Genomic DNA, 13,055 nt, shown 5'->3' on the forward strand with positions numbered 1-13,055 from the left:
GGAGCTGGAGTGTGGGGCTGCTGGGGAAAACCCCCCAAGGCAAACACTTCTGCTTTGGAGGGGAAACCGTCTTTGTTCCCCTTGTCTGGACCCGCTGCTGTGGTTCTGTCACTTCTGGTCCTGATGTTGGGACTCGGTGGCCTGATGTTCTGCCCTGGGTGACTGTGCTCAGCTGCCCCGGCTCGTCTCCCCCAGGCAGTCCCTGGCTGGCTTGTCACCCCAATGTCTTCTCTGGTTTGTGACACAGGTAACCTGCCAAGGGAAGATTGTATTTTACCAGTGGTGTATTTTGGGAGTGAAACTGGATTCCTTTGCTGTTCTCAGCTGGACTTTAGTGACATTTTACTACCAAAACTGCAGTCTGGGGAAGTGAGGTGAGCAGAGGTGCTTTGTAAACTGTCTTTGGGTTTTGGAAATTTTGGCACCTAAAAAAATTTCAGAACAGGGAAGTAAAATGTGTCTCCTGGATTTTTTTTTTTTCTTGGCAGGTTTTTAGTTAGATGTTTACTTTTTTGAATATGAAAAGTCTATTAAAAAAATCCCTAAATGAATAGGAAATTGGGTCCTGTATTGAATTGGGACTTCTCAGCTGTCTTGTTTGGCTGTGATTTGTGAATTGTTCCCTGTGCCCGCTCCCTGCAGTGCTCAGCTGAGGCTTCCAGCGGCTGCACCGCTGCTGCAGCAGGACCAAAAACCCTGTTGCAGGCACACGCTTGTCTGCAATCAGTTAATTTGGGGGAGAGAGCCGGGCTGGGAAAGAGCTGAAGTCAAGTACAAGACACTTTCCACTTTTATTAGTTGTCAGATGCCCTCTATAAACCAGCAGTAACTGGAATAGTAAACTGTCTGCGTCCTGCCAAAGAACATGCTGTTCCGATTCACCCTGGCTGTGGGACGGGCGCATCTTGCTGTTGTGCCTCTTCTGCCCTCCGCCCAGTCCCTTTGGGAGGATTTTGTGGCTGTTCCTTGCCCGCTGCTCCTGCGGTTCTCAGGGCACATGACCCCGGCAGGCACCCAGCTGGGGCTGAAGGTGTGTGGGTTGGATGGGACTCAAGGTGTGCGGGCTGGATGTGGACCCAGCCCAGCCGCTACCTTTGCTGGAGGTTTGACGCAGAGCCCACCCCAGGCACCCGCAGCCCAGACACTGTGTTTGAAGTGCCCAGGGGGGCTGGGAAACAGCCTGGCTGACCCTCCTCATCCCACCCCCTCCGCATCACAGCCAAGTCTTCACGGCACAAGCAGCAGGCTCGTAGGGAGAGCATCTGATGACTCTGTGGCTGTTTGGGTTCCCCCGTGAGCAGATGTTGGCAGTGATGTTACAGTGTTCTCTGTTGGGGAGAGCGTGGGGATAGTTGCCCAGGTTTTTGTTCTCAGCTCTCGAGTGTTTTAAGCAGATTGCTCAGTTGTGTCTGTTGCTGGGAGCAGGGGGTTTGGACAGTTAGAGAATTCTTTGGAGGTCTTTGTTCAGATCAGTATTGGCTGGTGTGCGTACACGAACGCTGCGGGATGAAGTGTGGTCACTGCCCAGGTCTCAGCGCGGTCACTACTGGAGTCTCTGCACAATCACTACCCAGGTCTCTCCGTTATGGTGTAGGAGGCTGGACCGGTGTGTGGTGCTCAGGGAGGGAAAGGTCCCTCTGGGGAGAAGGGCAGGTTAAGCCTAGGATGGCTCTTGTAAGAGCTGTATTCCTCTGTCTGTACGAGAGTCTGAACCACCTTCCGTCTGCCCTGTCACCGCTCCACTGGTTTTACCGCTGGCTGAGCTCACACCGTGCCCGGGGTTTGGTGTTTTCCTCAGAGCAGCGTTGGTTGCCATTACCTTTGGAGCTAATCATAAGATTTTAAAAATTCGTGAACCAAGTCTTATAAAATTAAGGCTGCAGATATTCTACACATTGTCTTGTAACTACTGCAGCAGCCCTAGAGCAGCTGTACAGCCGTGATTAAGGATTTGACTTTATCAGTTAATTTTGTAGTCAGAAGTTCCCCTGTGCGGGGCAGCATCAGCCGAGCTGGCGGCATCTCAGCTGGCAGAGCGTCCCCCGGTCCCTGTCAGCACCCAGACCCCCTCCCAGCCGAGGGGAGATGGGGAGACCATGACAGCTCAGCCCCCGTGCTGGGGGTTGGAGTGGGGTCCCCCTGGCCGCAGTGTCCCCACCACCCTGCGCTGGGCACCCTGCCCAGGACATCGTGTTCCTGGGCGCGTGATTTAACCACACGATTGTTTTTCCTCTTGAAGTTTTGCAAAAGTACTTGAGGGAGGCAGGTGCCGGTGGGTTGTGATGGGCTCCTGGGAGCACTGGGTGCCAGGTGAGCTCCCGGCCCCATGGGGTCGCCAGACCCCTGACCCCTCACGTCGGAGCGAGCGCAGCACCTGCCCTTCCTGCATCAGCCATCAGCATTGTGCTGGTGCTGAACTGCACCCGCTGCCAACGGGAAACTTAAACACAACTTTTAATTTAATTTATTTATTACCGAGAGTGTGGTACTATTCAAGGGCTTGGCACTTTCTCCCCACACCTGGACCTCTATGGAGTTTGGAGTATTTGTCTCTGACACACATTAACAGCCGTGCCCGCCTGTGCTGCAAGCGGTAACAATCCCTGGGCAGCAAATGCAGACACGGCACCATGGGCTCCAGAGCACAGGGACCGTTTTCTTTCACTATTACTGTTGTGGACATTTAGGGGTGGAAATACAGCAACTTCAGCCATCAAAGGTACTTTGGGTCCCAGCCAAAGGCTCTGGCTGCACAGCAGCACACTCTGAGCTGTGTCCTGGCATCAAACAGCACACGGTGTTGGCACCAGAAATGGTTCTATAGCAAAATACTGATGTATACACACTCTATGTGCTAAAGCCAGAGCTTGGCACCGACTCGAGATTTATTACAGGGTTTATTAGACGGAGAATCTTCACAGTGAACACTTTAAGGTGGGGAGGGGAGGACAGCCAGGGCTTTCTAGTTCCTTCCTGATTTTGGTGGAGAGCAGAAGATTTTTCAGCAAGTGACACCCTGAGCTCGGTGATGGCAGATGTGACACTGAGCACAGCGACGGCCACCTGCCGTCGGGAGGTGATGGGACACACCACTCACTCGGTTTCTGCATCGCTGTCGGGACCAAGGATGTCAAGGGGCTGGACGCGCAGTGAGTCATAGTTGGGAGGGGGGGTGCCGGGCTCTGGGGGCAGTGCCTCGTCCCTGGAGAGGGTCCCCGTGTCCTCAGGCTGGAAGCCCAGGTTGGTGTGAGCCTCCACCAGCTCCGACACTGTCGGGGGCGCATCCGGGTACTGCATCTGCGCCCGCTTCTGCTTCAGGCCCTTGCACCAGCTGATGATGTGAATGATGGTGATCCACAGCGAGTCGATGATGATTTCCCCAAACTCAATGAGGCACAGCACTGAGCCCCCCATCCAGAACCCAAACTGGCCTCCCAGGCTCGACAGCAGCCACACAATCTGCGGGAGGAGGGCAGGGGTGAGCCGCGGCGGTGACAGTGACCCTGGTCCCTGATTGATCCCTGCCCATCACCATGTGCTGGTGCTGAGCCAGGAGATGCTCCTGCCCAGGGACCTGCAGGTCCCTCTCAGTGTGTGTGCTGTGATCCCCGGGGAGCTGGTGCTGCTGATCTGTGATGCCCCGTGCTGGGGATGGGAGGTGGGGGGGAAGAACAACCTGGGGGCTGCAAACCCCCTGGTGGAGGTGGCTGTGCTGGCACGGCCATGTGAAGCAGCAGCACTGGGAGCAGGTCCCAGCGAGGGGCATCTCCCGGCAGGTCTGAGCAGCCCCAGGGGCTGAGCCCCATCTGTGCGTTCGGGTGACACATTTCTGCAGTTGCTCCCGGGCACTGTGGCGCATGGTGGCACCAGCAGGGGGGGCAGGATGGGCACTCACCGTGGTGGCAGCCGACTCCGAGATGGTGCGGTAGTTGTACTCCTGGAAGTAAATGTTGAGCTTGATGATCCCGTTTCTGTAAAGGACAAACAGCAGCTCAGTGCAGAGCTGGGCTGTGGTTAATGTCAGTTTTAAGTGTTTGAGTTTGTCTGACCCGCTTTGTCGCTATGGGGAGCAGAAGATATGCGTGAAGTGTGTTTCAGGTTTGCTTTCTGAATCTTCCAGGCAAACATGTGCCAAATCTTGTCCTTCCTTTGCATTAGCACACGCGTGCTCTGGCCCATCGCCAAGGCTCACGTTAATCTAATGTTAACAGGCTCAGTAGAGATGATAAAGTGGTTGTTCCTTTTGCTCACCTGTCCAGAGTCACATTTGTTGACATATCCCTTTCATAAGACAGAATATGGAAAATCCAGTCCTAGGAAAACAAAATTTATTCAGAGCTGATAAGAAGCATCCTCACCCATGGAGCAGGAGCCCGAGGAGGAGCCGCCATGGGGGTGTCCCTGCTCCATCCCAGGCCCTGGCACTGGTGTGTGTTTGCAAGTTGAAAATGTGTAATTTAGCAAAGAGGCACTTGCTACCTGGACATTAGCTCACAAAATACGGAGTGACTCATGCGGCTAAGAACAGGTAATTGTTAATGACTGTTCCAAAACAAGAAATGGCTGTTACCTCTGAGGCTTCGGATGGCCAGTCTGCCATGGAGATGGTCATCTTGTACTGTGTGTCACTGCAGAGGAGAAGAGAGCATTGGCACGGAGGTTTCTCCTCCTCTGAAGTCACTGGAAGGTCAGTTCTCACGCAGAGGAGCAGCCCCGCGTGATTTGCTGCCGTTTTAGAAAGGTCGGAGTGACAGGACCCAGGATGTGGGATCCCCGGCACCGTCCCAGCCACCAGCACCCAGGTACTCACTTGCACGTTTCCTTACAGGAGTCAATACAGATCTGTCTGTCCCTTATGCTTGATCTCAGTGATGAATAGCAATATGCTGTTTGGTGAAAACAAAAAATCAAAGCATCTGTTTAGATAAGGATCCCACTTACTGGATTATATCCATTTTGTGTAATAGAACGAATGTTTAGGTATAAGCCTACTGCAAAGATTTACCATCTTCCTCTCTAACCTTTCTTGCCTTGAGAAACTCAGGCAAAGCAGTCAGACGATTTAATAGTACATTTAGAATATTCTTTTTCTGCAGACAGTGTCGGTAGAGCCAGCTTGCCCGTGTCCATGGTTTCGGCATAGCCCTGGCCCGCTGCCTGCAGAGCTGCCGGCCCTGCTCACCCTGGGGAGCATCGTCCTGCAGCTCGCGCATCCCTGCGGAGCCAATGCTGCAGCGTCCCCTCTGTTCCACCAGTACCCAGGGGCTCCCATTGCTGTCCTCGGCTGGAGATTTCACCCCTTCACCCCAGCACCGACCTGAACGTCCACGGGGAATCATACTCAGGCAAAACCATCCACCTCCTGCATTTACAATAGCAACAACACTTGTGGCTGCTCCCACCCGCCATGTGCCAGGACCCAGAGAAGGCTGCGCAATTAGTGATGTTCATGTTCTTACCCCAGCCTGGGTTATCTTCGTTATTGCAATAATTTACCCCTTCAGGTAAAGGGAACATGTAGTGACCACATCCACAGGTTTCAATCATGTGAATTTGGAAACAAGAGCGCAGACAAGCCTGAAAAAGGGAAGGGGGAGATGGTCGGATATGGGCTGAATCCCCAAGCCCCCCTCGTGCTGCTGAGTCTGCACTGGCCTGGAGAATTGCTCAGCTCTGAGGTGTTTTCTCTCCTTTGCCCTGAACAGCTGATTTTGTGGCTGCACACAGTGAAGGCTGAAGTTGCAGAGGGAGCACACACCGAGCATCCCTGACAGCACACACCAAGCATCCCGGCGGCACGGCACTGAGCATCGCCAGTGGCACAGTGGGCTCTGCAACCTGGCACAGGTGACACCAGCTTCCCAGCAGCAAGAGGAGGTGGGTGGCTATGCTGCCAGGACCCTTTTCTTTCTGATGCATTTTGGCGACTGCTCCTCCACATTTGAAGGCACATCCTGGTGACGAGCTGCCCGTGGGTGTCACCTCGCAGGAGGGGACTCAGTGCCTGCTCCAGATTGCACCAGCAGCTGCTCATTTCTGAACTATTTAGGGCTTCATGGAAGAAATATGGAGTTTCCAAAAAGGAATGAAAATGTTCTACTATGCCCCTAGACACTGCCGCTGTCTCCAGGCTTGATAGGACATACTGACAAAGGGCTGGTTTCCACTTTAAAGCTGGGACTCTAAAAATACCTCAACATAAAGAGCAGGGTTTAGAAATCTGAATTATCTTATCTGTACATCTGCGTCTCCCCTCGAAAGGATTGCAGCCCAGCGTGCAGGCTCAGCTCAGCCAGGCGTGAAGGCAACCGGCTGAGATCGGAGGGGGATTCTGAACGAAACAGCGCACAAAGCAATAACAAAGTCTATGAAAAGATAATTAAATTTAACAGCTCCAGCTCAGTAGAACAACCAGAGAATTTCTGTGGGATAGAAAATGCTCATAAAACTCAGTGCAATCGGGGAGTGACGGACCAGCCTGATTTTGCTGAGCAGTCTCTGGAGTAATGTGAATTATGTGGCCATAGAACTCCAGTCAGCACTTAGCAACTTTTAAGTAATAATGCAATCCTTTCAAGTATTTGCTTGAATATTATATAAGCATCTTAAAAAGTAGGGTAAAGTGGTCCAATTGTTATAATTATATAAAGGCAGAAATATCAACAAACCCTGCCAGACCAAAGCCCTCCCATTTGTTTGGGGTGTATTCTTCAGGTTTTGGTGTTTTTGTTATTGTCGTATCTCACCCTCCCAAAATGCTTCTCCTCCGTGTTAAAGCCTGTTACAAATTAACCAGTGCTTAACATTTACACTCTATTTTTCTGCAGATTCAAGGTTTACAAACACTCAACTTTCTCATCCTGCTCTCCAGGTGAAGAACAGAAGGTCAGTCTCCATGTCCTGCACACAAGCTGGTGTTTTTGGGGAAATGCCGGTGGGACGGGGGCTCGAGGTCCATGGGCTGGTGCCGCGGTTCTGCCCCCTGAGCCAGGCAGTGACCAATTGGGGCTGCTTGGGAGCCAAAAGGGGGGACAATGGGAGAACTGGGGGTTTTCAGGGACCGAGGGCCCCAGGCACACCCTGCTCTGCTTTTGCTGTAAGTGGGAACCCTCCGCTTTGGGGAGCTGAGCTCCGAGCTGCAGGGTACAAGGAAAGGACCAGCATTAAACTGTGCTCCTATGTGGAGGTGAAAATATTTGCTTTTCTGTCTGGTAATTTGGACTTTGCTGGTAGGTCGCGTGTAGCAGGGACTTAAATAACAACAGGGATCCCGGGGGGTTTGCTGTGTTTTGGCTTTTGAGAAAATTAGAAAAATGACTATTTTCTTTCTCTCAGAATGAAACAAAATTGCCACGTGGCTGAGGGAACAGTAACGGCTGACACCATCTCCTTGCTGTACGGGCTGTTTGGGGTGAGGATGAAAACCGAAGGTCACACTAAACTGTGCTGCCCGCAGAACAACACTCCTTACCTTTGGGGCAAGTTTTAATATTTGGATCATTAGGTCTTGCTCCTGCAATGCACAGTTATCCCACTGGATCCACTGGGATCTTTTCCAAACCTGGGGCTACTGAGCGCTCAGACTCGAGTGCGGATTCATTACTAGACAAGAAGGTTCCTGTGATTCAGGTTATGCTTTCTACTTTGTCACTGCTGATCCTGCAGTAATCCTGCAGGCTAGTCAAAGATTTTAAGTGCTTTGACAATTTTTCCCGAACAGTCTTGTTTGATTTAGAAACATGTTTTACCTGTATGGAATAGGAAGTGTTATACTGGCTATAGAGGTTTTTCACGGGGACATCAGAGCCGTTCATGGTGCAGTCGCTGTAGGGATAGCCCATCCGCTCCAGTTCATCCTGAAGAAAACCAACACGGCAGACTGCAGTGGTTACTGTTCCTCCCAGGGCCCTGCTGCCTGTTTGCTAGAGATTGTAATTCCTGTATTCCCTGCAGGTTTGATAAATTTCAGAGAGCCATGGGGGCAGAGCAGAGGAGCTGCAGCCCATTCCGCGGGCGGATCAGGGCCGAGCAGGTGGTTTGGGAGCAGCTTGTTTTAACACGGCACCTGCTGACATGCTAAGAGAAGGGGAACAATGACTTGAGCTTAATATTTTGGCTTCAGTAAAGTGCTTAGCCAGGACAGTTACATAAAAGTCTCCATAAATGGTTCCAGCCCGTGGCCAGCCCACACCTCGTCTCTTTTGGTTTGAGCCAGTTCAGCCAAGACTTAACACAAACTTGGTTGCGGTCCCATCAGATAACATTATTGTCAGACAATGTGCTCCCGAGGAATGCCAGACATACCACCAGCACGCCGATGGAGGTCTCGGTCCCGGCCATGGCGTAGATGCCCTGGTCCTTCAGGAAGGGGAAGCTCTTCTGCTGGTGCAGCATCAGCCGTGCCCCGGCCGCTGAGGACAGGTAGGGGATGTAGTCCTGCTGGCTGATGTCCAGGATCAGCTTCAGCCCTGGCACATGGACACGACACTCAGAACAGGAGTCGCGTCAAAATGGGAATATTTGGGGAAAAAAACCCAACAACACGCCTATTTTCTTTTTACTGTGCACAGAAATGTCTGTTCTGTGGGACAGGACGGGTTCACCACAGCCTTGTGCGTAAATACCCACGATGGCAAATGCTCAGGGTGGAAATATCTGAGTGAATGTTCAGACACTTCCTCAGATATTTCAGCTAACAGAATATTCGGACATTGCCCCAGATACTTCAGCTGTCCACATGTTGTCCTTCTGCCCCATGTAATATCTGTAGTCACGTTACTTGTTTCTGTGTGACACATTTCCCTTTTGGGGGCTTTTCCCTTTCTGGAAAACCATTCCTCCCGCTGCAGAGCTCCAGAGACACGGAACTAATCAGTCTGGTCCATAGAATAGAAATGGGCAGGGGGACAGAGCAACTCCCCCTTCCTCAGTGAGATCTCTTACCAAACTCGGCTCCGGGGTTGGAAGAATTCAAGGCCTCTTCGTCCATGCCCCAGTTAAAGATGTAGCAGTTACCGTGGTCCGGGTGATAGATTTGGGTGAAATTCCTGGAAGAATCACACATACAAAACTCAGACTCTCAGGGAGGACTAAAGGGCTATAAAACAATGCAACTGATGGGACCAGTGCTTGGCAGTGACGGCTGGGATTCATTTTAAATTGCTTAGTTTGTTGAATGGCTGTATAGAAATTTCAGCAGATATAATTTCAATCAATCTACTGTTGGAAAAAAAGAAAGCAAAGCAAGGTACTTGTGTGTATTGAGACACACCATGGGGATAATGCTTTGTTGGGATGAAAAGGAATTGTCTCACACAGAGGAGACAGCAATAATTGCTTGGTCTGAGCTATGGTGATGGGTTTTGGTTGGTATCATGTCACGTTCATTGATAACAATTCTCTGCTGCCCTCATTGCAGAGGGGCAGGACTTGCAGCCTGGGCTGCTGCTGTGCACTCGTGCTTCTTGAAACTGGATCTATAAATATGACATTCATAAGAAACAGCAATGGCTAAAGTGCGTTCTCAGAGCCTCGTGTAAAAGCTGGGGGGCTGTACCCGGGGCTGCAGTGCTGCGCCAGGCACTCGCTGACCCAGCGCCTAGGCTGGCAGCTGCTTATTGCAAAATACCCAGGGAAGGTCCCGCTGATGCTGTGAGTCTCGGTGTGTCATGAGCAGAACAGCCCGTCCAAAACTAAAACTCAATCCAGAAACCCTCTGGGAAGTGTTGTTAGAGTTAAGAACCAGCAGAAATCTCTTTATTAACTGATATATACCTTAAAAAGAGGAAAGCAAAAGGCTGTCATGCCTTTAGTGTCCTGTACCGTTCCCGAGGTAACAGAGAAGGGCAGGGAGCTCAGCATGCACCTACTTGTAGTTGCAGGGCTCAGCCCCGTAGAGACAGGCCAGGATCATGTCCTCAGCCTGGTAGCCCATGCGGATCCTGTCCTGCAGCGGGACCTTGGCCAGGATGCTGGTGGACTGCAGGACATACCACTCGCTCACCGCCTGCGCTGCGCTGCTGAAGTTGCGGTACGTGCAGTTGTCCGAGCCCTGATGGCTGCACTGAGGACACACACAGGCAGATCTGTCCCTGTTCTGTGGGGGTTTGGCAGGAGGGACGTATGTCGCGTCCCCTGTCCCTGTGCTAGGTGCCAGCCCTGCCCACTGCCCTGGGGGTTGAGAGGTGGGGCTAGCTGGGACCTGTCACATCTGCTGTCACATCTGCTGGTGTTTGCAGACAGGTACCCCTGGGGGACCCAGCTGGGCAGATTCTCCATCAGTCCCAGTGGCACCTTCACAAGCTCATGGAAAACATCACGTTTGGGTCCATTCTTTAAGGCTGGGGTTGCCCTGGCTCCTGGGGGCTGCCCAGGCAGGGTCCCTGGAGCCTCTCTGGGTGCAGAGGGTGGAGGTCACAAGACCTGCATGTGCCCCAGTGAGTGGCAGCAGCTGCAGCCTTTCCCCAGCATTTTGGGTGCCAGCCCTCAGGCAGGGGAAGGCAGCAGGGAGCCCCTGCCCCTAAACTAGCACAGCTCCTTGCTGGGTTTCCTTTCATTCAGGGAGGTATATTTAGGGTATGATCCTGCTGCAGGCCCCACATGCAGACATCCAGCATCTTCAGCCAGGTGTTTGGCTGTGTAACCTGCAGGGGATCAGACATCCCCTCTGAAATGTAAAAAAAAAACCCTTAAAATACCTCTCTGCTGCCTTCCTCAAAAAAACCCCAAGCAGACAGACCCGAAGCTGTGAAATCACACACCATAACGGGCAAACCGCCCATGGGCTCTGTGTGCCTGGTGCCGCGAGTGCTGCCAGCATAGGTGGTCCCTGGTCCCAGCACCACCCGTCCCTCTCCCCCCAGCACCTCCCACGGGACCCTCACCAGCTTCACTGCCAGCTTGTACTTCTTCTCTTCCGATGTCACGTTGGCTGGGGCAGGTGGAGTAGTCGTTTCATTGCCCATGAAGGTTTCGATGCCCATTAAGGTTTCACTGCCCTCAGCCATTTCATTGCCTATGGAGGTGTGGTTATCCTCAGTGGTTTGGTTACCCTCAGCAGTTCGATTGCCCTCCACAGTTTGGTTGCCCACAGCAGTCTGGTTGCTCTCAAAGATGTCCAGGATGATGGGGTTGTCTTTGTCATGCTCATCGATGAGGACCAGGGGTATCTGGTTCCAGAGCTCCATGTTGAGCGGTAGGGAGATGTTCTCGCTGCTGTTCCCCGGTGTGGGCTGCAGGATCCTCTCCAGTGCCGCTTCGATGAGCCTGTCCAGGTCTTTCAGCAGATGCTTCACCTCCGAGTATCTGCAGGACAAAGAGCCATTACCAGACGGTGTCATGGCGGTGGGGATGTGCAGCAGCTTGGCTGCTGCTCCGCTGACCCAGACCTTCCTGGGGCCCTCGGGTTGCTGCCAAGAGAACAACGGGGGAGCAACAGAGCACGGCCAGCTTGACACAGGCATCCCAGCAGCTGCAACTGGGTGGAAAACCAGTGGAAGGATAAACAGAAAGTGCTGCGGTGGTGAACCCGCCAGCGCAGAACGCAGCTGGTTGTATTTCAGTAAATCACTGTGGTTTACACAAAACATCTCTAGCCAGCAGTGAGAAAAAACAACCCCAAAGTAATTCCTGTGTGTTGGTTGAGAGCATCTTGCCTTGGGCTGAACTGTTGCACGAATATAAATTTAAAGCAACTGTTACAAAGATCAGTTACTCCTTCAGAATTAGGCTGAGTTCTATCCCTGCAGGTCCCAGCTGATACTAATGTTTAACCAGCTCTTAATGGCCGAGTGTGAGCGATAAGAGGTACGTTCACAGCGAGGAAGGAGGAAGAAAGGGATTGTGGGGAAAGATTGAGAGACTGATTCTGGTTGTGACAAGTTTTGACACAAGCCAGGGAAAGTTTGCAGGAGGCAATAACCATCATTAGATTAACTGGTACAGTGGGACACCCAGGCAAGCGCACAGGACATGGAGCCTCCTCTGGACCTGAGCCATCGCCTCTGTGTTGTGCTCCATTATTTTGTTTTTAATGGCACTGAGTGAGCCAGGATCATTTTCATTGATGCTCCTAATGCAATATATGAGACAGGAACAGGTCTGCGGTACCTTATGCCAGCAGTAGATCTGAGGGTGTTAGAGCACAACGGCATAAATTAGGTAAAGAAAAGCTTACTTGAAAGGGTTGGCATTGCAGACCGTGACTGCTGGGAACTTCATGGTCTTAAAGCCAATGGAGAGAGAGGATGTGACGTTATAGGAGAGGTAGGTGTTGATGAGGATGCCCCACTGCCAGAAGACCAGAGATGCGAAGAGCAGTGTTAGGAAGAACCAGATGAGTTTCTTCTTGGGCCCCTCTTTGATGATGCGCTTGGGGCCGTGGGTGTTGGTGTTGTCGCAGTACCAGACCAGCAGCTCCTTGTAGGTGTAGCCGGGGCCCTTCTGCAGGCGATGCAGTGCGCGGATGAAATACTTCTTCAGGTTCATCCTGCTGCCTGCGGGAGAAAGCCACAAATAGCTGTGCAGAGAGGCAGGTTCGTGTTGTGCCAGGGGTGCTGGTGTTGGCAGCAAAGCTCAGCCGGGTCGTTCTGTGGTGGGTTTATCGCTTGGGAGGAGCTTGGAGCAGATGCTACTCAGGGTCCCGCCGGGGCAGTGACACAGCCCTGCACCTCCCCAGAGGGTACACAGGGAGGTTTGTGTTTGCAGTTCCCAAAGCCGTGAAGGTTTTTGTCACATCCCTTCTGGCTCCACAGGGGTGAAGCTTGTGGGACCTGTGGGACATGGCTGTGCCTGCGGTGACCGACCCGGGGCTGCCACGGGCTGCAGCAAATGCAACACGACGTTTTTGGCTGTGAGTGTTTTCTGTGCAAACAGGTACGTGTCTGACATCGTCTGCAACCTCTGCCAGCACTGGATGGACCAAGCAGTGCACACATGAGCTGCTGTCAGGTAGAATTCAGGCTAACAGCGTTTAGTATTCAAACTAATACAGGGCTTAAGACAACTTTCCTTAGAAGTAAAAAAGCATTACGGTGCAGCAGGCTGTCGGAGGGGCA

The 13,055-nt window shown here is 52.3% G+C and overlaps 1 protein-coding gene across 1 annotated transcript; it reads right to left on the reverse strand.

Annotated features, from left to right (window-relative positions):
* Window positions 1-3,093: 3,093 nt before the first annotated feature.
* SCNN1B (sodium channel epithelial 1 subunit beta) lies at window positions 3,094-12,492 on the reverse strand (the record flags this gene model as incomplete). Its single annotated transcript, XM_080354083.1, has 12 exons — window positions 12,176-12,492; window positions 10,884-11,304; window positions 9,870-10,063; window positions 8,944-9,047; window positions 8,305-8,468; window positions 7,749-7,856; window positions 5,460-5,577; window positions 4,811-4,886; window positions 4,571-4,628; window positions 4,252-4,313; window positions 3,896-3,971; window positions 3,094-3,459 (listed from the first exon to the last, which is right to left on the reverse strand). The coding sequence occupies exons 1-12, from the start codon at window positions 12,484-12,486 to the stop codon at window positions 3,094-3,096; spliced, it is 2,058 nt and encodes a 685-aa protein (XP_080210209.1). The 5' UTR covers window positions 12,487-12,492.
* Between the last annotated feature and the right edge of the window lie 563 nt (window positions 12,493-13,055).

The sequence above is a fragment of the Nesoenas mayeri genome (assembly GCF_963082525.1).
Source record: "Nesoenas mayeri genome assembly, chromosome: 15".
In the NCBI taxonomy this organism is placed as follows: Eukaryota; Metazoa; Chordata; class Aves; order Columbiformes; family Columbidae; genus Nesoenas; species Nesoenas mayeri.